The following is a 24,759-nucleotide window of genomic DNA, read 5'->3' as shown; positions in this document are numbered from 1 at the left end:
CTTTCTTTGAAGCTATTGGTTTCAATTCATTTAAGAACTGTGAAAATGAACAATGCTAACTGTAGCTAGCTTCTTTCAAAGGATATTGTTCTTTTTTTTGTTTGTTTAAACTCACTATTGCAGAAAGCTTAGTTTTTTTTAATTTGGGTTGATTGCGTGACACGTTTTGATTGCCAAAAAGATTAGTGTAATATATTTATTGTTTTTGTTGTTATCTAGCCATGATGATAAAAGCTTTCTTGCGCGAAAGATCCAAGTAGCACTCCTCTACTAATGTTTTTTTATTTCATAAACTCAAATCAGACAGGTGTATATTTTTTCAAGGTTTCAGTCGTGATTTAAAAAATAGGCACAGTTTTTCAGCAGTAAGCTCCATAGGTTCTCATTAGAGTTTTTAAAATGCCTCACAGGTGCATCGGCACACTTTAAAATGACACTACAAACATGAAGGCCAATACAATTTCACCAGTACCTTAAAGACATTGCATACTGAAATGATTGACCAAGCACATACTGTAAATGCGCTGCGCAAACCAAATTTAAATAGTGTAGTCCAAAGGCCTTAAAATGCAAAAAGTACAGGTAAACATCTTTTTAGCTCTTCATCGAGTGTTGGGTTGACTTGTGATGGCCTGCAGACAGGTCCATTCAGCCCTGTGGCCTGTCAGCTCTGACTGGAGTGCTATAGATCCGATGAGGTGTGCGACTCGCCTCGGTGCTCTCCACAGATCGGCGGGCTCGTCGCCCTCTGACCGCTGGGCCCATGCTGCAGGAGAAACGAAGGGAGAGCATGTGTCTTCTCCTTATGTTATGTGCATGTCAGTCCGGACCTTTTTCTTCTCCGTTTCTCCATTTCTCTTCCGGTGCTGCCTGTGATTCCCTGTGGTCTAATTTTGCTTGTCCCAACGATGCATGACGGAGACAGACGGCTGACCCTGTGTCTTAACAGGCTTTACCCTGCATACTGTATGTCAATAACGTGCCTTTCTTCTAACTCGATTTATCATCTTTTTTCCCCCTTTTTCAGCTTTCATGAAGTCATAGCTGGACTATTAACAATGTTCTCTTTAGATGCTTTTATAACAATATTGTGCCTTTTTGTATCAGTTATCAGACATTATTCTTATTTTATACTGAATATATGTGAAGCTAGACTTATCTGGCAGGTTATTGAGCTCCTAATTTTCCTAAACAAACAGCTGGTCACATTTAAGTCGATCTGAATTACATCGGAACATCAAAGCTGAAGGTCATTGTGTAGCGTATTGAACCGTTTGGTGAATGATCCCTCATTATGCACCAGCTAATGAAGCAGCATTGTCTGCTAAAGGCTATTCATTAATTCTGCACTGAATATAAACTCTCTTCACATTTTAAGGCTTGTTGCTTTTATTAAGCTCAGTTTGTTGCAGGCAATTTGACATCACTTTAGAATCAGCGGCTATGGTGACATTTAGTCTATTATCTGAATTTTGATGCTTACTAATAGTAATTGTTTTTTTAGTGTTAAGCCTGTTGCTTGCAGACGCTGTGTCCATACTTAATTTTGCTTTTTTAATGAATTTGTGCCACAGATTTTAGGGAAGTAGGATTAAAGTTTTATTCACACACTTTTACGTGTCGTCATGACTTGATTCCTTGCTCACCTTTCTGTCTGTCTATCATGCTTTCTTTCTGTCTGTGTTTGTGCGTGTTGGTGTGCAGAAGCTGATGGAATGAGCGGCGGGGAAGATTCCTTCAACGTCAATGACCCAGACGAGGGTTTCTCCTCCGGGGCGTCTAACAGCAGCCAGCCCAGCGGCACCAAGGCGGGCGTCGGGCAGAGGGGGGGCAGCCTGAACAGCAGCAGCAGCAGCATCAAGAAAGCAATCACAGCCCGACTGTCCCGGGACAAGGAAAGGGACCGTGAAAAAGAAAGGGAGAAGGAACGGGAGAGGGAGCGAGAGAGGGAGGCGGAAAAACAGGCAGAGTTGTCAGCTGATCACCAGGCTGCCGTGCTGAGGCACCAACAGAGGCAGCCATCGCCTCCAGCCAGCATCAAACTGGATGCCATCCAGCTGAGCCCCATAAAGAAGCACCTGAGTTTCCCAGCGGGGCCCCCGCTGGTGCGGACTGGCAGCACCTCCTCCAGCAAGTCCTTTGACTGCATGAATTTCAACCTGAACGGGGGCGATAACGAGCGAGAGGATGCGGCAGGGGGCTCCGACAGAGAGGGAGGGCTTCCAGTGGGCGGCCCCCACCGCCACTCCACCATCAGCCTGAAGGAGGAGCACCTTGTCAGGCCAGAGGACGCCCAAGACCTCCTGTCCCCTGGAGCTCCTCTCACCAAGCAGTCCCGCTCCCCCAGTTTCAACATGCAGATCATATCACAGGTCTAACATGCAGTGCAGGGCATGGCACAAACACACACACACACAAACACACACACACACACACACACACACACACACACACACACACACACAAACAATACCTGCTCATAACACTCATCCTCATGCAGTTTTTCTCTGCAACTCTTTCCAACCTGTCTGTGTCTGTGTGTGTGTGTGTGTGTGTGTGTGTGTGTGTGTGTGTGTGTGTGTGTGTGTGTGTGTGTGTGTGTGTGTGTGTGTGTGTGTGTGTGTGTGTGTGTGTGTGTGTGTGTGTGTGTGTGTGTGTGTGTGTGTGTGTGTGTGTGTGTGTGTGTGTGTGTGTGTGTGTACCTCCATTACAATTGTGACCTGCAGTTGCTGCTGGTGGGTGTAGCGTGACTGAAAATGCAAGAGAAAAGTAGTAAAGGACGACTGCTGTAACCACAGTCCAGCATGTCACTGCGTCCTCCCGTCTGACCAAGCATTCCACACAGAAACCCCCGGAAACGTTGAGAGAAAACAGGCTAAGGATGCCACGCTAGCTGTTGGGAGATAAATATGGAAATCAGATTATTTTGAGTTCCTGACTGAATCAGTCAACAATGAATCAGCAATAACACTTAGAGTCGCTCATGTGGAGAAGAGTGATTAGTGCTCTCTCTCTTCATTCCTTCCCTTTCATTCCCGGGCTCACGTGCAATCGTTCTTGCTGCTTATCTTCCTTGTTAATTGCTGTTTTTGATGAGGCATAAATGATTTTATTGATTAAAATTCCTTTTATTTTTATTTTTTTATCACAATCCAAAGAAGGAAGATTTGTTTTTGTTTGACAATGATTTGATAGAAATCAGTCAGACCCAAGTGATTCTCCAGTTTTCATCCCATGAACTTCCGTTTTTAATTTGTAATTAGAATATTCTCCTTTTTTTTACTATTTGTTGTAACACCAAACTGGAAAGCGATAAAGGTTTTTTAATGGTCGAATCTGAAGGAACACTACCGTGCAGCTGCAAGAGGAAATCAACTTGTGATTTGATATGAAAATCTGAAGCTGAATCTTGTGGAAGAACTGGATGAAACATTGTGAAGTGACAGTGCAGGTTTGAGACTGAAGCTAAGAGACAACGGCTGTATTTATTATGGGATTGTTATGATGGTTCAAACCATTTAATGGGTCCTTCCATTTGAGAGGACTTGTAGGTGTTTGGCTTGTGTGTGGCGTCTCGGTGACGTACTGCCCTCTGGAGGCTTGCACGAGTCACTGCGCATCATCAGCAGTAACTATGACGATCGCGTTTTGTGCTCTGATTGGATGCTCATGAAACATTTTGTTCTACCTCATTGTGTGTTCACCCTGCCACCAGACACCTGTCTCACAATCAGACGCAGGATACAACGGTTTGAACGTTTTTGGGGGGAGTTTACAGTGGGGACCAAACTGGCTCACACTGAAAACACACTGTAAAATCTTTGTCCATGTAAGGAGTTGTGGAAATCTCAGCTTTGCATTTCAGTTCAGTCGCACCATGCACAGCGCATAGCTGCAAAACAACACAACTGTCTTCAGGTTTGCTGTTCTATATCAAACACCCACATCAGGAATAACCTGATTATTTGAATTCCCTAGAAATGTCCTGCTTATCTTCTTTTTTTTATGTAAAAGTGCACTTTTTTTAATCCTCATGTGCATGGAGTTGGATCTTCTCTGCTGTTAAATGCCTGCATCTGTGCACAGTGCTAGCTAGCCTTCTGTAGTGCTCCCTGCCCAGGCTGAGTGATTTGAACATGGCGTGCTTGTCTGCATGTTTAGTGCCCTGCAAAGCACTGCTGTTTCAGATGCGAGAAACAGCCAGCGAGCCTAACCCAAGTCTTCTCCCTGTCTTTGCCAGATGTGCCAAAACACATCCTCTCCTTAAGGAAATTATGCTTTGCTTGTCTTAATTTAAAAACTATTGCCTATTATTTTTTTGTTTACTTGTCCTATTTCAAAGTTTATGGACAAAAAAAAGGGTGTTTGGCTCAACATGCCCTGAGATGCAGCTTCACCTTTTTTGCCATGGGTTTCCTCTTCACTCATCACAGGTGTGTGTGACACACACTGCACTCTCACTGTCATCACTATTTGCTGTTCACATGTAAAAGCAGTATATTATGCGTCTGTGTGCCGTAGATGTCAGCTGTTGTATTGCATTTTTCCTATGTCTTGCGCACGTGCTTGTTTAAAATGAGGATGAATGATTAATGTATATAAAAGCCAGTTCAGTCTGCAGTGAAAAACCCCACACACTCATGCTCCCGCTCTGCTGGAAAACCTCCACAGCTGCTGCTCCTAGTCCAGAGTGAGTCCTGTGTGCGCTTTAGCCTTATACATTTCAGGCCAAAGAGCCTCGATCGTTGGCTCTTTGGCCTCACATGCTCCTCATCCTCCTCCTGTGGACTGTGGAAGAGGAAGAGAGGAGTGCAGCTACAGTTCACAATGTACCCCGGTCTGTCTGCTGTCATCCCTGTGCGGTGTGGCTCTCAACAAGCCGTGTTCCCATTTGCTGTATTTTGCCGTGAGTTGTGTGGCATCTTTTTTGCTGTTTTAAAACCGGTGATGTGGTCATGTCATTAATATGAGTGCCCCTTACCGAGGTTATCAGCAGCCATGTTGGTACTGTTTGTCGATTTACTGTAGAGTTACAGATAGATGAATATCCTTATGTTTCTGGTGTTATTTGCATGTGATCAGGTCAGGAAATGAACACTAGCTGGTGAATATTAATACAACTTGACTGAGGCTGGACATTTTATTCATTTCGGTTGAATAATAACCCAAGAATGGTCCACTTACATTTCAAAAAAAGTCTTAAAAAGGTTCAATCTTTACTTGTGTCAGCCACTGTGAAGAGAGTTCATTTCCTGTCCTGCATGTGATAACTGTGGGCTTTGTTTTCATAAAGTTTAATGCACTTTAATCCATCCACCTCTCTCCTCAGATAGTTATTGAAATTATATATATAGATGTGCAAAATGTGTATACACTCAATGCAGGGTTTTAGTCTCTTTAAAGTAGTAATTCTATGTGATGTCACATTCAACACAATGCTATTTTTGTTAAGAGTCTATAAGGGTACAGCTATTTATTTATTTTTTCTTTTCAAAACCAAAAAAAAAAATGTAACGGGGGTCTGGAAGGTCTCAGGAGATTATCAAAAAGCCACATTTTAAAAATGGCAGCACCAACATTTCTGTTCTTAAAGTCGGAATTGATTCTATGCAACATTTTTTCCCCTTTTTTCACTTTTTGTTTTGTTTTTGGTGTTACCGGCTCTCACTGATCCGTGTTGGGTGGTGCAGGGCAGAGTCATTTAAGCTTTTCAAGGAAAACGTCCTCAACAGCGTTCTGTGTATAAACCCTGTTGTGGTTCTTCAGAGCGCAGGACCTCTCTCATGTGGGCGAAATAAGAGGACCATCCATTTGTCATCCGACTGCCCTTGCAGACAGAAAGCCACATCAGGAGTCTTTGGTGCATGTCGAGCCCTCCTGTCAGTTTGCTGCTCTGTGGCTCAAAGACGTCAGCTGGTGTATGAAATCTAAACAGATTATCAATGATGAATCTAATCTAGATGCTTCGAGGGAAGCTGCTGGACGATGTGATAACACTGTACTATTGATGTTGTATAAATGGAGAGAAAGAATTATTTTAAATCTTGTAAATAGAAAATGTACAAAGGTGAAAGCAAGATAAATATAAAAAACTGAAGATCATTCTGAGATGTAGAGAAATTAATCTGTATATTGTTGAATAAATATTGTGCCGTAAAGGATATTTGAGCGTCTGCCTGCTTTGTATTGTATGTGGAAGTTCAATTTAATACTGCTCATCATGTTCATCACCAAACAATAGCTCTCTGTTGAAGCTCATTTAATAAATATTGACAGTTTCAACAAACTTGAACTTGGTGGTTAATCAAAAATGTCCAAAGGGTTGAGGAATACAGACTTCTTACAGACTTAAAGTCAGAAGTCAAACAGTTTCTAACGTTTTTTACCTAAGATTAGGGTGATAATGCAATACATCTTGATATAAAGTTATCCATTTTAATTAGTATGTTATCATCTACCTTAACAAATAGCTAGACAAAATATAGTGAATAAGCTAGAATGATAAACAAAGCGAAAAATGCTTAACATTTTTTTTAAAAGAGGTTTGCTTTTTTGTCTCGGGAAATAATTCACATCTTCATTCAAAACAATAGATTATTGAAACCAAAGTAATGGCATAACTGAAAATAAAACTAAAGTGAGAACCAGAAGAACGACATTCATGTTGATCATTTAAGTGTAACGCTAACGTTTCTGTAGTCAGGCTTACTTTTGGTCAAGTATTTTAATTCAAAGACATGTTTTTTTTATTTATGATTTGCAATGTTTACTTTTTGCAAAGCCAATCTCGTAGTTTATTTTCGTAAAATAAACAGTCTTGAGAAAAGTCTCCTAAAATACTTGATGTGTTGATGTGCTGACACCTAGTGGTAGCAATTCAAAAGAACAGACCACTTGCAGGTAAATTAGTTAAAATTACAAATGACATTAGGCCTACTCTTGCTAATAATTAAATGATTAATATCAGTTGTCTCTGCAGTGAATTGCATCGGTATCCATTATCTACTCTAAATAAATGTTGAATTTTATCAGAAAAAGGCAATAAATGTCATATTTTTATTGTGTCAGATGTGTTGTTCCAAACCTTATTTTTTCAGCTCAAAAGCCTGAAAGCTGCCCGTCACCTCAAACATTTCATGAACGACAAACTGCCTGCTCCACCTCTGACACCTTTTACTAGAACACACTTCAGCTTTTACAACAGGGGCTTAATGGAGACAAACATTACATTTAAAAAAAGACTGACTACTTTCCAAGATTGTATTTCTAAAAGAGAATTCATTTTGAAGAGCATATTGTGACAATGCATATTGTCACACAAGTAAATATAGAAACATATAAAAAAGTAAATGACAACTGGGCATGATCCATCTGCTGATGAAGAACATAGGCTATAATAGAAAGTACAAGGACAGCTACTAAAATAACATTGTGGTAAGATTTGACATGTTTTTGTATCTTCAAGTGCACTTTCAATCTCATCATCAAAAAACAAACCAGCTGATAGATTATGGTTGATTTACTACTAAACTACAACTATGCTTACTGTTACCACCTGATGCTAACAACATTTATAATGTTTACCACGAGGGTTTAGCCTGCTAGCAAGCTCACATAAGCAGTAAAAGTGAGCACTAAACACAAAATAGCCTTGACAAGGTTGTGTGAACAGCTAGTAAAATCAACTTTTACGGGACTGTTAAATTACCTGCTGGTGCCATTGATAAGAATGAGCTCAACTTTGTTCTAAATACTTTTTGCCAAAAACAACTTTACTGGTTATTACTGATGAACTGCTAAATCAGTTATCATATTTGCCAAAAAGGGTTCCTGGACACTCAACCCCCTTTGTAATGTGTTAACAGTTCTGTGTGCCTAAAATGTCAACCATAAATATATGAACTGCCAGGCACACAAACAATTGAACAAAGAAACTGATATGTTTAATGAATGACAACCATAAACACAACAATAGCTACTGGGAGCCAATCAGAGCTCCACACAGTAACAACACCCCTAGTTAAATACTCTGGAAGTGTCACCTGGTAACAATGGGATGCAACGCCTGGCAAAGGACATGAAACAAACCATTTTTACAGTGTGTTTTGTCAAGTTAGACACCGGAAACTTCATGTTGGTTCTATCATTATTCAACTGGAAGGAGGACCAGACGGCAATAAAAAGGGTAATGTTAACTGTGAATTATATTTACTGTATAAGGTTGATTTTTATCTCAACCAGTGTTTGTAAAATTAGTGATGAAAACGGTGCCGGAAATGCACTCTCAGACATGTGATAAGTGTGTTCATATTTTATTACTCTACAACACTCCTTTACTTGGTTGGTTGTAATGTGAGGAAGATTGAGCTAAGAGGTTAATATGGTTTTGAGAGGGTGGAGCCATTAAATAGTGCACCATAACAAGGCTCTCACAGCCTGTCCGTCCAGTTGAGATCATGAAGGATGTACTGTCTCTGCAGGACATGATGACTGAATCCACGGGTTAGTCTGGACTTGAAATATGTGGAATTGTAGGTGTAGGTTCTTCATTTAAAAATAATCTATTTGATGGAATTCAGAGCTGCAATTCCAGGGTCCTTGGTGGAGGAATCTGAGATAATGCTGGTCACATGACCGTAAGATAAGGGCTTATGTCAGGATATTAAAGGTTGTGTAAGTGTTATAGATTGGGAACCATTAACTGACAACATGCACTCTCTGGCACCTGTCTCTTCAGACCTCACAAGAAGCTCTTCTTCCAAAAGGAGGATTTTGGCTAACCATTTTTCTTTTACTTCCTCAGAAATGCTTTCTAAATTTGAGAATAAGGTTTACCCAAAGCAAGTAATCCAGGAGCTGCGGTCGAACAAATATGACCTGAACCGGATGGTTAGTCGAATAAAAAAGGTGAGTGCAGTTTCTTTATTGTTGTTGGTGAAGCATGATGATAGTAATGCATGTTTAATACACTGATTACATGTTTTGTATGTGATATCTGAAATCTGAAAAAAAAAAACCTAGCTGTTAAATATAAGAGGTGTATTAGAAAGGATGTATCCATAGTGGAATAGAAGTATTAAATAAATGAGAATGAAAAGACAAAGCAAAGTACCTCCAAAGGCAACTATGTACTTCCAATGCTTGATCATTTTACGTTTGGGAAAAACCTAAGCAGCACCGCATAGTTTTATCTTAATGTGATTAACAATCACAATTTATCATTTTTAATTTCTAAATTGGATGTGTATTTAATCCACTCACAGAAATGCAGAATCCATCGATCCAGATCTGGCACACGGCTACTTTCTGTTCCGTTAGTTTAGTCGGGTTTCAGCAGCCTGCTTTTCTTTAGCTCCTCTCTGACATCACTTATGCAGTGCTGAGCAAAGCCCTGACTGCAGTGCCTCCTCTCTCCCGTCAGGCTGTCAGCTCTCAGCCTGAGGCAGATCTTTGCAGCGTAGCCCCCCCATGTTGCATCCAGGATGGGGGACGCTGAGGTGGAGGCACGTCCGGTTCATTCTCTGGCGATCAGCACAGCCAGACCCTCTAAGCATCTCTCTCTCTCCCCTTCTTTCCAGCGCTGCGCCTTTACCTCTTGGACCAGGGAGAATATCCAAAAGAAGGAATGCTGCTTCTTTGAAAAAGGTGTCAGGTAGGATCAGCTGCTTTGTGTTGCGGTGGTAATGAAATTTAAACTGACCTTGTATTTGCTGCTGCTGCTCAGTACAGACATGCTGCAGCATCTCTGTTGTGCTTATGTGAGAGGAGGCATTGCCTTTAACCACCCTGAGGGCAGTGGTGTGATGCTATGTAAACTGAAACTGTCAGCTGTCAAACTGTGCTTCTGCATAGAGACATTACAAGTATTCTCTCTCGTTTCTCCCTTAGAGAGGACATGTGTAAGTGCGGCTACTCAAAAATTGAACATAAGGATGAAGCTATCAAACCAGAGGACTTCTCGGGCGAATCATGGGCCAAACACAGACATCTCCATGAAGTGCCCACAGACGCTTTTGGGGACATCAGCTTTGGTGGCTTGGGACAAAAGACGAGCAAGGTGAAACTATCCTATCCCTCCACTTTAATAAAGGTACATGTGTATGATAGCCTGCGTGTCTTCATCCTCCCCCTTTTGTCTTCGTTTCATTCTCAGTATGTGCGAGTGTCAACAGAGACCAAACCAGAAATCCTATACGAGTTACTGACTGAACAGTGGAGACTGTCCCCTCCCAACCTGCTGATCTCAGTGACCGGGGGGGCCAAAAACTTCTACCTGAAGGCTGGTCTTAAGAACATGTTCAACAGAGGTCTTATCAAAGTGGCTCAGACAACAGGTGAGCCTCATATGTCAAGAGCTACCAATGATTAGCCAGAATCTCTGTGAGTGTATGTGTTTTATGAACATGTGTAGTTATGGGGTTTGGGCATACGCCTGTGGTAAAATATGCCGTATATGAGTGAAAGATTCACTCTTCCTGCCCAAACTAGCTCATTCCCTGATCTTACTGACAGTTTACCATTTCATAATGCTTGGGTTTAACTTGATTTTAAATGTAGCGTGTACTGTATGTGAAAACTCACCAGAAAAACAAAATTGTAGCTAAGCACCAGAAAGATTTTGCAAACAAAAACAAATGAGTATTTAGTTGAATTAATTTGGCTGTAGCTTTCCTTAGTATTTGCATTTATGCTAACGATGCTAAAAATGGGCAAATTCCGCACAGTATTTGGTCCACGTCCACATACTTTGGGGTCTTTTTTCATGGTTTGGTCCATGCTACAGCAAATGTTAAATGGGACCCTTGTTGTATTTTAGGTGCATGGATCATCACCGGTGGTACGCACACAGGTGTGATGAAGCATGTAGGGCAGGCTGTGAGGGACCACGCCCTCAGCAGCTCCATGCAGGGCCAGATTGTTGCCATCGGAGTGGCAACGTGGGGAACTATTCACAACAGAGACACTTTGGTGCATCCAGAGGTAAGATAAACACACTCACACATCTTTACTTTGGCAAGAATCATCACCTGCAAAGCATACAGTATATGTTGTTTTCCTTCCTCTGTTTTTCCTTTTCCCTTTTCTCATCTTCAGGGTTGTTTCCCAGCCCGATATGAGCTGGACATCAAGGGCCAGGGCCGACTCTCCTGCCTCGATAACAACCACACCCACTTCCTGCTGGTGGACGATGGGACCCAGGGAAAATATGGAGTAGAGATTGAGCTGCGAAGCTGTCTGGAGAAATGCATCTCTGGAAAACGGCTTGGAAACAAAGGTTAAAAATAGCTGATACAGCATCTTGAAAAGCACAAGCCGCCAAAGACAACATCTCAAATCTGATTGTATTCTGTGCTGCTTTTAATATTGATTTTCTGACCGTTTAATTTTCAGAAAGTGGCGTGACAATCCCTGTAGTGTGTGTGGTTTTGGATGGAGGGCCAGGCACTCTAAACGTGAGTCATCGGTTCTCTCTCTCCCTCTTTCCCAATCTGACCCTGTCTGGCTCTCTCTTATCTGAATATCTTGTGTGTCTCGTTTCAAGACTATCTATAATGCCATGCTGAATGGTACACCATGTGTCATCCTGGAGGGCTCAGGGAGAATAGCAGATGTGATCGCCCAGGTGGCAGCTCTGTCAGTGTCCCGGGTCACCATCGCACTCATCCACCAGTTAATGAAAAAGTTCTTTGGCCAAGAGTATGAAAAGTTCCCCGACCTCAGGATCATAGAATGGACCAAGAAGGTAAATGAACATGCTGACAACCTCAATAATTACAGGCCAATTCCCAAGCTATCAACAATGTCTCTCCTACCATTTGGCCGTCCGTCGTATTTCAGTCCATTTCACCTCATATTAGCACTGTAAGAAAAAGGTAAGAGATCACCATAATCAGTGTAATGGCAATTTTGATGTTCCAATGTCCGTAATAAAGTTTGCCATTATTGGCTGTTCAGGTGAGGTTTAGAGTGATCCATATGCAGACACATAACAGATGATTTCCAGTTTAGTATGATGTTTATTTCAAGACTGTACAATACCAGGGTTGAATCTTCCAGTGAGTGTTTGTAGTTGTGAGCATCTGCCGTGTCTGATTAGAACAGTATGCTCTTCCTCTTCCTGTGTCCTGTCACTTTCCGGTCACCTATGACCCTGTTTATACTCCCTGTGCAGCTAACCCCCACCACCAAGTGTTCAAAAATAATATGGCAAGATAAATAAAAACAATGCCAGCAATACACATAAATGGCTCCTACAATCAGTAAGCATTATCCACTAGCAAAATCATCCAATGAGTGTTGAGATATTTCAGTCTATTTCAGATAAAGTCTCAATTTAAGATCTTTACTGATTCCTGTTCTCTAACAATAGGGTCTTAATGACATCAAGGATACGTCTTTACCTCCCTTGTCAGACTACCAGTTGATTTGAAAGTGTATTCCTCAAGAGCCTTATCAGACTCTGATGTCCACTGGCAAGGGACTTCTGGCGGTTTCTTGGTCCAGGTTTGATATGAAACCCTGCACATTATGTCTCTTTTCTGTCCCAGATTCAGGACATCATCAGGATGCCTCACTTGCTAACCATATTCAGAATAAGCGAAGACAATCACAGGGACGTGGACGTGGCTATTCTTCAAGCGCTACTTAAAGGTATGGGTTTGGTTCTTCCGAAGATGCTACCAGAATGTACAGACTGCAGGCATGCAGCACAGCATTAAGTTTAAAGGCAATGAGGCTTAGTGCCAATCCAGCTCTTAGCAAGTATAATGTTGGTAATCCAATGGACTGTGGTATCAAATGTGCCTAGATCCAAAATCGACACGATTATTCTTGTAGAAATGCTCACTTCAAGGATGGTTTTTGTATACAGAGAGACATTGATAGCCATACTTAATCTGTTCCTAAGAAACAAGCATGGCTTCTTTTAGAGTATTAATCCTAATGCGGTTCTGGAGAAAGATCAATGCCCATTAAGAGAAGCCTTTAATGCATATTGGTATAAAAGCATGATGAGCCAAAGTGCTTTAAAGTGATTACATGTCACTGGATGTTCACTGAGCCTTTCAATCATGAAGTTTCAGCCAACTAGCTAAACTGCTTTGTCTATAGTTTCCATTTCTTGTTTAATGAAAACGCATTTCCAGGCAGTTGTCTTGCTGACTCAGCGGAAACATACATTTTCCTTTTTTTGTGGCCACATGCATTATAGATCTACAGTATCTCTGTTCTAGAATAAAGCCTTGCCACCTAGTGCATACCTATTTAGTTTTAGCCCAGGTTACCACCCCAACAATTAGTTGATGCATTAATTGATTTGATGACAATATGTTGCTAATAGATGTGGGGTTTTTGACTGTTGGTCTGAGCACAAAAAAAAAAGAGGAAATATTGTTTTATCGTCACATGCTGTAGGAAGTTATGATTTTACAAGTTTTATGAGAACAAAAACAGTAAGATGCATAGTTATACTGTACAGTAAAGTGCCTTGATTGGCTACAGAGGATGATCTATACTGCAGAGAGATCTTCTAATAACAAAAAGGTTTATTTGTCCAGCATTCAATCAGTAACTGTGTCACATTCGGTGCTTTTTCACGGTAAATTCTCCACTCAGCCTCGAGGACCAGAGAGACACATGGCACAGAGTCCTGGAAGAGGCAGCTGGAGCTGGCTATAGCCTGGAACCGAGTGGACATAGCTGAGACTGAGATCTTCACTGAAGAGAGGCAGTGGAAGGTAACTGTACAACATACAGGATTGAAAAATCTGGACTAGTAGAGTAGCGCCAACAGACAGGACACTGTGGTAGCGACCCGTCAAGCACTAAAGTACACTCTGCTTTATTGCAGTTGTTACTCCTAATCAGGCTATAATATGCAGAAATAAATAGCGATTGAGATCATTAACACAATAGTAGAAGCAGGATCATCAACCAGAGGAGCTGCGCCCTCCAAGTAAGAAATAATCCAAAGTTGTTTTTCATTAGCTTTACTTTTCAGGACTGCAGTAGGTTGCTTCCTGGTGCAAACCCCTTATGTTTCCTGTTTCAGTTTCTTATCTTATCTGTTTAGATAAGAGGATGTAGTGGACTGATAGAGAAAACATTTGAAGTGACCCTATGGATATTGTCTTGATGCATTCAACCAATAAGCAGTGGATTATTTTAGCATAACATCATTTATATAGTATCATAAAATATAGTTTTTCTTTCCATGTTGCTATCCAAGTCACTTCACATAATTGTCACATTTTGATAATTCTTCCCTGCTGATGGTAATCTCAGGGTCCAACTTTTCTGCACTTTTTCTGTGTCCTCCTGCCTTGCTCCCATGCAGTCCAGTGACCTCCACTGGGCCATGTTCTCAGCCCTGGTTGGAAACAAGCCTGAGTTTGTGAGCCTGCTGCTGGAGAACGGCGTGAGTCTGAGGGATTTCCTGCAGGACGAGGAGACTCTGTGTGAGCTTTACAAACAGCTGCCCGCCTGCATCTTTCTCCGCAAGCTGGCCAAGCGGGTCCACAGCACTCACAGGAAGAAAGCATTCGGCATCAGGCATCGGGTTCGATCAGGGCAAGGAGAAATTATCTCCATGACTCATGTGTCTGATGAGGTGCGCTGCCTGCTGGGCAGTTTCACCAAGGCCCTCTACCTTCCCTCCAACATGAAATACCACTTCAACATGTGTATCGAAGATACATCAGCATCAGTGAGTCTGTTTGTATGTGATCTAACATTGAATTGAGTTTGACACTGAAAAACAAGTGTCATTTACAGCCTTGGTCATGACCGCTCTATCCATCCTGGTGTTTTTTTGCACAGCAAGGATTTTAATTATGTAATTATAACAAAGAAAAGGGGGGTATTTCTGGACAAATTCAACAAATAAGGTCTCGGGACTTACATTTTGTGTCGTTCAACAATTCCTGCTTCTCTTGACACACTTGTTAACAATAAAACTGAGGGTGAGATTCTATTATTTATTTTTTTAATTTATAAAGTGAGAAAAAAACCCGTTAAGGCTAAGAAATACTTTTTTCCACCAGAAAAGTGAACAGTGTGTTTAGATCTTCACTTTGGGATGTTACATTTACAGGAGGTATAATTAAACCGTGAGCTCCAAAAACAAAATGTAGGTTGTTGCCTTGAGGTGCCCTGAAAGGATTTGGACTCAATATATATTTCATCCCCCTTCGAACAAGCAACTCATTTAACTCTTTCCTTCACTTTTTATCTAGCCGTCTAAAAAAATGACATCTTCTCAAGCTCCGCTAAAGGAGGACACTCCTGATGCACAGAGGGACCCGGGCAGAGACATTTTCCTGTGGGCTGTGGTCCAGAACAACAGGGAGCTGGCTGAAATTGCCTGGGAGCAGGTGATCAAACACAAATACAGACAATGTTTAAAAACAACAACAAATAAATAATTGTATATCTGTATGTGCGCAGTGTACAGACTGCATGTCTGCTGCGCTGGCCGCCAGTAAGATCCTGAAGACGATGGCAGCTGAAGTAATCGATGCAGACGAGGCAGAGGAGATGAATGGGCTCGCCAATCACTATGAGAAACACGCCATAGGTACAACACTACATACGTGATGAGTGGCTTTACTGGTGGTAAATATAAAGATGTTACAAGCTGAACATTTGTCTGCATTTGTGTGTGTTTCCCAGGTGTGTTCAGTGAGTGCCACAACTGGGACAGAGAGCGGGCTCAGAAGCTGTTGTTTCGTGCGTCTCCGTCTTGGGGAAGGACGACGTGCCTCAGGCTGGCACTGGAGGCGGACAATAAAAACTTTGTAGCTCAGTCTGGAGTTCAGGTACAACACTTTCGGATTGTATAGGAATCTTATTTCAACTATGTCTTAAAATGTTAAGACTACAGCTTTTTTTCAAAGTGTAACTGAGGAGATTCACTGCACATCCACACACTCTGTTGTACACAATATGTAGTTGAAATGAATTATTTCAAACAAGAAATTGACACAAGTTACCATGAAATAAACTAAAACAATAAATACAAAACACAGCACCAAATTGCATTAAACAGACCAAATTACAATATCAACACACAATAAAAACAATTATATTAACAGACACTCAAAAAATAAAATCATTCTAAATCTACAGTAAAAAAAAATCTTGATTCTACTTCATATAAATAAAGTCATTCTGTATGGAAAACATTAACTATTTTTCTGTCTAATTACACTAATTGCACACTTAATGCTCTTTATAATTAACAAAACCACAACAATAAATAACTGAATACAAAATATTTTGGAGTAGAAAAAGTAGAACAACTGTGATCAGTGATAATCACAAAGTAGCTCCGTTAAAGACCCAGATATGATTCATGTCTGACAACATGTGTGTCCTAAAGGCCTTCCTGACACAGATCTGGTGCGGTGAGCTTTCAGTGGACAACCCGGTGTGGAGAGTGCTCCTCTGCATGGTCTTCTTCCCTCTTATCTACACTGGCTTCCTAGTTTACAGGTGAGTCCTATCAGGTACATGTGAAACGGAAAGGGCAGTCCTCTTGTCAATGACTCTTCTGCTTATTCCAACAACAAGACATCTAAGCTTCATAATGTTCCCATAATAATCTGATACAGAGGTTCACATTATTAATAATCCCACCATGGGTAATGAATATATTTTATGAGTGGTTTAACAATTACTAGATAAATGAAAATGCTTTTCATGTCCTTTGATTAATCACAAGAATTAACATCATATCAGTGTCATAAGGAACTTTCAGAAGTTACAGGCCACCGATTTCCCCAAACCGAGAGCTTCTTGAGAAGAAATTGTATTTCCCTTAGTTTTAGTTCTTAGTTATATGATGGCATGTCCATAATATACTGTAGTTCCCATTGGCTCTGCTAAATAAAATAAAAGGTATATCTGTCACTTTGTACAGTAATAAAATAGTTATAACATTCGTCATTAATGAACACATTTTAAGTAATATCATAGTGGTTTATTTCTTAAAAGCATTTGTATGACACCACCAGGTGGCAGAAAGAACTATTTTACTGTTGTCTCTGCCATCCATAAATTAAGTTTTTTGGTTTTATTTATATTTCTAAATGCACTCACCTATTTCTACTGCTTGCTCGGCATGTATAGACGTGTTGACAAGTTTTATGTTTTCTTAATGAGTTTTTATTTTGACTAGACGTGATGAAGTAATTCAGAGAGAAGCTGAGATGGACGAAGAAATCAAGACGGTGGAGAGTGTGACAGGAAGTGTACGAACAAGTACTCGTAGTCTGTGAGTAACTACTCGCCTTTGGTAGCAAATGTTGACTGTGGCCATTTCCTGACTCGGTAAAAAGGAATGCCCACCTTAGTATTTTACATCAAAACATATCTGTGACCCCAGATACTTCTGTGTCCACAGCGACTACTCCTGCCTGCTGCGGCAGAAGACTCTGGGCAGATGGTCCATGTTGCTCTGCCTGTACAGCTCTCCGCAGGCGAAGTTCTACTTTAATATCCTGTCTTACTTCGTCTTCCTCTTCCTGTTTGCTGTGGTGCTGATGATTGACTTCCAGGATACGCCCTCTAAGTGGGAGGTGCTGCTTTACATCTGGCTGCTCTCGCTGGTGTGTGACGAGGTCAGACAGGTGAGAGCGCTGCTGGGACATGTTTTATCTAACTCCAGAGTATGCCTCATTCTTAGAAATGTTTATATTACTCACTACATCACTAAACTGAAAACCACAAGCCAATTGTGTTAATGTAAGTAATAAACAGATAACCTGATGATTTAAATTACTGTACTTTTACTTATCTACCTGTAGTATCTTGCAAAAATATATTTAATATTAAAATACAAACACTAAGGGGTGTGTTCTTATCATTCATTGCCTGATTTATGTAATATTTTATTCATAAAATCATTGCTAAAATTGTTTTTATCAGATAAAATTAGGACATTATTTTCGAATTTTGGAGTGATACAAAGAAATATCCAAATGTCCCTACCTAAAATCTATAGACTCTAATTTATCATCAAATCGACACAACATTTTTTGAAGATGGCTTTGTCCAATATTCAGATTTGGGTGCTGGAAATCATCTGCACATAGTTCAAAAGACAATGCCTCATTTGCATGATCTAAGATAAGAAAACGTCTGATACACAAAAGATTTGCCTTAATGTAACTAATAAACCGGATCCGTGTCATGGTGATATCCGTTACCCTATTGACTGTAGTGTCTTCCCTTAATGGGTCTTTTCCATCTCAGCTGTTTCACGATCCTGATGGCTTTGTGTTTCGTAAGAAAGTCAGGATGTACATCAACGACCTGTGGAATATTTTGGATGTTCTTTCCATCCTCTTCTTTATTATCGGCCTCGCATTTAGGTAAGTATCCTTCCTCCCAGACAATCCCTTTAGGACATGGAAATGCTTTCCACCCTCTCGGTAATGTATGAATCATCACGTTTGTCTATTTCGTTTGTCTATTTCAGGCTGACGACTGATCTGTTCTATGCTGGGAAAATCCTCCTCTGCATCGACTTTGTGGTCTTCTGCCTCCGGCTAATGGCCATCTTCACTATCAGTAGAACACTAGGACCCAAAATCATCATTGTCAGGAGGATGGTGAGGCTCACATACAATGTAATAGATGCAAACCGTGTGTGTAATGTGTATGCAACTGCAGAGCTCAAAATGCTACACTCCAAAGCAGTATTTATCTTATACAAAAATAAGCTTCTGCCTCACTGGGCCTCCATCTGGTGTCTTATGGTCTGCTTGTTGCTAAGCAGTCAAACATCATTATTGTTTGTATCAGAGATCAGATGTTGAGCAACAGGGAACCCTTTGAGATACAATTTTTTTTACAACTTCATATAATCTGTTATAGATGTGATGCTCAAAGCAAAAAGCTGGCAAATCCAACTCTCTGAAGTAGTTTTAACTTCAAATATAACCCAGTAAAAGTATCCACTGTACATACATGGGTGGTTTTTCTACTCAGAATGGAGAAAGACTCTCAAAAGTTGTATTTGTTCTTTTTTGTTAGTGTCTCTCTGTCTGTAGTGGTTTTGTGTTCCTTTTGGGTAATTGTGTTGTGTTTATTTCTGCCTTAATGGTCATTTTGTGTCTTATTTCGTTGTTATGTGTCTCCGTATTCCTTTTTGGTCTTTTCAAAGGTTGTTTTGTCTCTATGCAATAGTTGTTGTGAAGCTGTTTTGCAACTCGTTTTTAGTTGATTTGCTCTCTTGGTTGTATATTTGTCTGTCTGTGGAACCTTTTTGTGTCTCTTTGTTGTCTTTTTGTGTGTTTGCAGTCTTTTTGTGTCTCTTTGTAGTCATGTAATGCCTCTTGTTGGGCAAACAAACATTACATGTCCCTAGTAGCAGCAGTATTCAGATGTGCCCACATTTTAAAGTGTTTTCTAGCCTGTGACATATGTGTGTTTGTCCTCCAGATGACGGATATGTTCTTCTTCATGTTCCTGCTGAGCATCTGGGTGGTGGCGTACGGTGTGGCCAAACAAGGCATCCTCATCCACAACGACAACCGGCTGGACTGGATTGTCCGCGGGGCTGTTTATGAGCCGTACCTCATCATATTTGGGAATTTCCCCACAAATATTGATTGTGAGTGGAAACAGAACATAGAATTTTATAACTTTCCTTGTAGTTAAATGCGGCATTTTGTCAAGTGAAACATGACTCAATAATTTCTAGGTTTTCACAGGGCTCAGAACGGATTATATCCGATATTCTCACCAAGTAAATGATCTGTTTGCCCTCTGCAGATGCTGAATTTAAGCTAGACTCCTGCACCATGAATGGCAGTGATCCTCTAAAGCCAAAGTGTCCTATGCTGAATGAAAACCAGAAGCCTGCCTTCCCCGAGTGGCTCACCATCATCATGCTTTGTGTTTACTTGCTCTTTGCCAACATACTTCTGCTGAACCTGCTCATAGCCATCTTCAAGTGAGTTCCCCTCCAAACCTCTGTGAGTCCTTTTTAACTGATGTTCCCCCGTTATCCTCTGTCTCTCTTTGTGTTCCTGCACAGCTTTACGTTTCAGGAAGTTCAGGACAACACAGACAGGATATGGAAGTTTCAAAGATACGAGCTTATCAAGGAGTACCACAGCCGCCCCGCTGCACCGCCTCCTTTCATCATCCTCAGCCATCTTTACCTCTTCATCAGGAACGTTTTATGGTGCAGGCCGCCGATCGCTAGCACAGAGTTCAGTAAGCATTTGGCATTTATTTCTGCTTATCCTCAAAGTAGACTTCATGTTTAGATGCTGCAGACTTCCTCTTAAGATTGTGCTTTATCGCTATTTTGAAAAGCTTTATTCATGATTTAGTAACATTCTTACTGATTTAAGACTACAATGATGCATGTAAGAGCCATATTGTTATCAGTTTAGACAAATACTTGAAGAAGATTATCCTTTCCCCCACAAACTTTTCTCTAACCTTTCTCTAACCATGCCATTACCTTTGACATTTCACAGTCGATGCTGTGTATGATTTTGGTCTGATGCTAATTTTGCACACACACATGCACATTATTAAATACTGTATATTAAATACTAATTTAAAGGTAGTGATTTTTTTTCAGAGAGCGAGCTTCCTCAGGTGGAGGAGGAGGAGCTGCTGTCCTGGGAGGCCATGATAAAGGACAGATACCTGCTCTCCACACGGCAGGAGCAGAGCCAGAGCATGGAGCGCCGCATCCTGGACACGGCTCAAAAGTAAAACTCCTACAGGAACACAGACCAGTGTGGTGTGGGAAAATAATCCTCTGGAGCAATGAATGTTGTGTATTTTTAACTTTATTTATTTATTTAAATTCTCAATCATATCATATTAACATAGAAAAAAGTATGTAGAAATATAAAAAATATAAATGAAATAGAAAATATAATATGGTCATAGTCAAGGAAAATGAATTACATTACATTATAAACACACAAAGGTACTACCAATTGGATTTTTAAATCAATTTTATCATCTAACTATCAGCAAGATTTAATTAACAATCTCTTAAATGCACCACCAAAATCTGTGTTTGTCTAATGTTTAATAAGGGTCAAATTACACTTTTGACTAAACTTAAAAAATGTACTTAACTATCGGAGTGATATTCAAATATACCCAGCAGACACCCACACTGTTCTTGTTTGTGTCCTGAGGGTTACAACCATAACAGACTGCCTGGAGAGGGAAGAGGAGACTACTGCCACGGTGCAGAGGCTGGCTCGACTAGAGGAGCAGGTTGTGACCTGATTTTTGGTTATCACCGATATTGCACCTCTGTCTGTAACATTTCACACTATGCAGGAGGCAGAGAGGAGATGACACACTTTCTTACTGTGTGTTTGTGGAATTTTCTCTCCAAATGTCTCCTGTGGAAAATCGTCATCTTTGACGTTGTACAAGCAGTCATCAAACGTGTTTGACCCATTTCTTTTTTGTCTCATAAGGTCGTGCAGTCCGCCAAAGCCCTGCAGTGGATTATGGAAAGTCTGAAATGTCAGGGTTTTGCAGCAAAAGATGCACAACCACCAAGTTAGCAAAACAACTTCCAAATGTTTCATTATTTCTAACACATTTCACGTCAAATCCCCTCTGGTTCGCGCTTACTTTTTTTCCCTTTTCCCTGCAGCACTGACCACGGCAGACGAGTCCTCTGATATGTATGCATCAGAGAAAGAGGACAAGCACCACGTGAACGCCCGTCAGTTTCACTATCCCAACAGCAAAGTCATCCGCTTCCCTGTGCCTGAAGAGAAAGTGCCATGGCAGGTATTACACAAACATTCCCACCACAGCCCCACCAGCTGCTGCTCCTCAGAATTTCTCTGTGTAAAAGATAGTTTATGAAGCCAGGTTCATTTCTTGTCCTTTGTCTTTCAGTGCGGCTTCAGCTCTTACATGCCGACTTATTACACCTCTGAAGACAGTGGGGACCAAGTGGATGGGTATGTTTTTAAGACTATACGTGATGTTTTGTTTCTTTTAGGAAGGAGTGTTTAAGTACAGTTCAGATGGGATGGGTATTGATCGTATAGTTAAGATAAGAACATATTTCCCTATTGAAACATCTCTCCGTAATAGGCAATATAAAAAATAATGATAACAACGATCCCTATCTCTTATGTTTCTTCTTATCTTTTTGCAGATCAGAATCAGAGGACTTGTGTAAATACAGGTATGAATCTCAAGCATATTCAAGGCATCAAATAGGATTTACAGTAACCTTTTAAGCATGTGTTGATATCTGATGTGTACTTGATCTGTCATTAGAAATCCAGGAGGGAGGACTGGCATGAGGGGACGGGGTGCACTAAGCCAACTGGGTCCAAATCCAAATATAGATCTTGTGCTTACACGGTACGTTAAGACAGTTGTTTACCACATCTGTATTGCAAAGCCTGTTTATGAATTTGAATCCATTTTTCAGCTGGGGAGACAGCGAGCGCTCTGTTTTGGAGTACCTGGTGGTTTGGAATGAGAAGCAGGGAACCTTGACTGTACCTGGGGTGCGTCCAGCTTTTTTTCACTTAGGCTGTTTTTTTAACTTTTTGCATTCTTTTAGTGAATGAACTATTCTGTTGTGGTTTTGAAACCTTCAGGGACCCATTGAATCTGCCGATCAACTCCCATTGACTCTCAAGAAAACCATGGGAAAGAAGATGTATGAGATAGCAAATGCCAATTTATCAAAGGGAACAAAGGTAGGTCTGGTTAACACTTCAGTTAGAATTGTGGAATAGAACTTGAATGCTCCTAGAGGGGCGATTCGGTTTACTGACAGCAATCAGGTGAATGCTTATTGTTAGTATGTGTCACATTATGAGAACCCCTTTAACATTACAATAAATAACATATTTTGCTTCAGGATGTCTCAGGAGAGGTTAAGTATCTGCATTGTCAAAATAAGCTTAATATTAAGGAATGACATTAAAAATTGGCGGACACTTAGCTTGTCGACAGCTGTCAACACTAGAAACCAGCTTTGTAGCTTGCTTGGAAACATACACACAGTTGCCTTGTTAATTAAGTCTGCCTAGCTAAATCCAATGTAATCCAATACAACATTGTGAAATAAATCCTACCTTCAAGAAGAGAGGAGTTGGATCAGCTGTATGTATTTGGAGGCTGCAATTAAACTCTATATGCATTTAGTTGAGGCTCCTTTCAGCTTAAATGGGCAGTGCCTTGATCAAGTACACATGGCTGTTGTTGGGGATCAAACCTGTTTTGATGATGAATACATTTATGATACCTAATTTAAACATCTGGTTCTTTACTCGGACATTGAGTAAGTTGTTGGCTCTGATTTGCACTTACTGTGTTTCAGGTGTTTGAGGGTTATGTGGATGACTGCAGAAACACAGATAATGCCTGGGTGGAAATCACAGTCCTTAACATTCACGTGGCAGGAGCAAGCCAGATGTCTGAGGATATAAACAGTATGGTGAGAACATTATTTTAAAATTGTTTTCCTCTTCATTTTGTTGCTTTTGGCACACATCAGATCATGATTCCTCAGAGAGTGAATACAGAAGTAACACATCTTTGTTTTGTGATTATCTCAGGTGGTGAGCAGCCATGGCGCTCTTCAGTGGAGAGAGATGAGCAGCAAAACCAGACTTAACTCCAACCAAAGAGACTCACTGCGGCTTGTTGCAGAGCTGCACAACAGGAAGTTCTGATGTTCAACGTGGCTGCAGCTGTAAATGTGCCTCTCTATCCAAAGGGTATCTACATGTTGCCTTATGTTGACGTTGATTCATTCTGTTGCACTGAATGCTCTTGAAACCAGACACTATAAAGCCATAATGTATGCTGCTGTTGATTATTTTCAACAATTTGCACAGATGTTATTGGACAGTATACTGAATGTTTAGCCTGCACACTGTGCTGTACTGCTCATGCTTATGTAGGCACTAGGTAGTAATATGCAAAAACTGATAATGAATACCTCCTTTCTGAGGAAGTTGTACTTTAACTGGTTGTTTCCATTGTATGATTTTTCATACGTTTGCATCATTTACATGTGTTACATGAAGTAGAAGTTACTGCAGTTGTTACTTTTTCCATACAAAACATACAAATGCAAATCATGATCTTACTGTATCTAATATAATGTATTGTTATGGATGGCCAACACTTGAACTATAAAAGGGTCCATATTTTGCTTTTTTGGTTAAACTTTTTTATACCCATATCTGTGTATGTCGCCATCAACTCCACGCATAACCTTTCCATAATCAATCACTCTAACCTTAATAATTGTTAATAAACACCTAAAATGGAATTCCTTTGGCTGCTTTTGATGTTTAACCAAAGTTGTGTCTCACATTGTTCTGAAAGTTGGCCTATTTAACTCAAAATGTAACAAAATTAATCTCAGCATAGTGAACTGGTGTATGTCAGTAATATATCATTTATCTTCGACAGTGTTTTTTTCCACTTGCCAGGCACGCAGCCTGCAGTAGTTTCGGAACATGTTGTGAGGCTTCTCATTGGCTCAGGCACAGGTGCCTGAGCCAATGAGACAGTGCAGTATCGCAGTATCAGAGACAGTGCAGTATCGGTTTCACACCCTCTTCATTCCTCCGCTAAGTAACTTTCCTCCTTTTGATAAATGAAGTTTTGTTTCGTCAGAAAATCATGAAGCATGAACTAACATACTCTGAACAAACAGAGCTATGACTTTAATTTGTAACCAAGCCTTGTGAACTGATTGCAAAGTTCCTACGTGCACCTGAT

At 40.6% G+C, this 24,759-nt stretch overlaps 2 protein-coding genes across 6 annotated transcripts in view; both read left to right on the top strand.

Annotated features, from left to right (window-relative positions):
- Nucleotides 1-6,163, top strand: part of LOC134866991 (hyccin 2-like) — a 43,489-nt gene extending 37,326 nt beyond the window's left edge. For all 5 annotated transcript variants that reach the window (XM_063887248.1, XM_063887250.1, XM_063887246.1 and 2 more), the window contains one exon: nt 1,705-6,163. In XM_063887248.1, coding sequence (XP_063743318.1) covers nt 1,705-2,378 — 674 coding nt within the window. In that variant the 3' untranslated portion in view covers nt 2,379-6,163. The remainder of the gene's footprint in view (nt 1-1,704) is intronic.
- Nucleotides 6,164-9,482: 3,319 nt separating this feature from the next.
- On the top strand, nt 9,483-24,304 carry trpm2 (transient receptor potential cation channel, subfamily M, member 2). Its single transcript, XM_063887252.1, has 32 exons — nt 9,483-9,652; nt 9,889-10,057; nt 10,154-10,334; nt 10,817-10,980; nt 11,095-11,275; nt 11,392-11,453; nt 11,543-11,743; nt 12,549-12,651; nt 13,615-13,736; nt 14,336-14,704; nt 15,234-15,371; nt 15,445-15,574; nt 15,670-15,815; nt 16,379-16,491; nt 17,177-17,272; nt 17,402-17,627; nt 18,253-18,371; nt 18,479-18,611; nt 19,444-19,615; nt 19,777-19,957; nt 20,042-20,223; nt 20,600-20,732; nt 21,174-21,255; nt 21,465-21,549; nt 21,647-21,786; nt 21,898-21,962; nt 22,163-22,192; nt 22,288-22,374; nt 22,445-22,523; nt 22,617-22,718; nt 23,345-23,461; nt 23,583-24,304. The coding sequence occupies exons 1-32, from the start codon at nt 9,483-9,485 to the stop codon at nt 23,697-23,699; spliced, it is 4,395 nt and encodes a 1,464-aa protein (XP_063743322.1). The 3' UTR covers nt 23,700-24,304.
- Nucleotides 24,305-24,759: the final 455 nt, after the last annotated feature.

Source organism: Eleginops maclovinus, chromosome 7, assembly GCF_036324505.1.
Source record: "Eleginops maclovinus isolate JMC-PN-2008 ecotype Puerto Natales chromosome 7, JC_Emac_rtc_rv5, whole genome shotgun sequence".
In the NCBI taxonomy this organism is placed as follows: Eukaryota; Metazoa; Chordata; class Actinopteri; order Perciformes; family Eleginopidae; genus Eleginops; species Eleginops maclovinus.
This window is presented reverse-complemented; position numbering and strand designations above follow the sequence as displayed.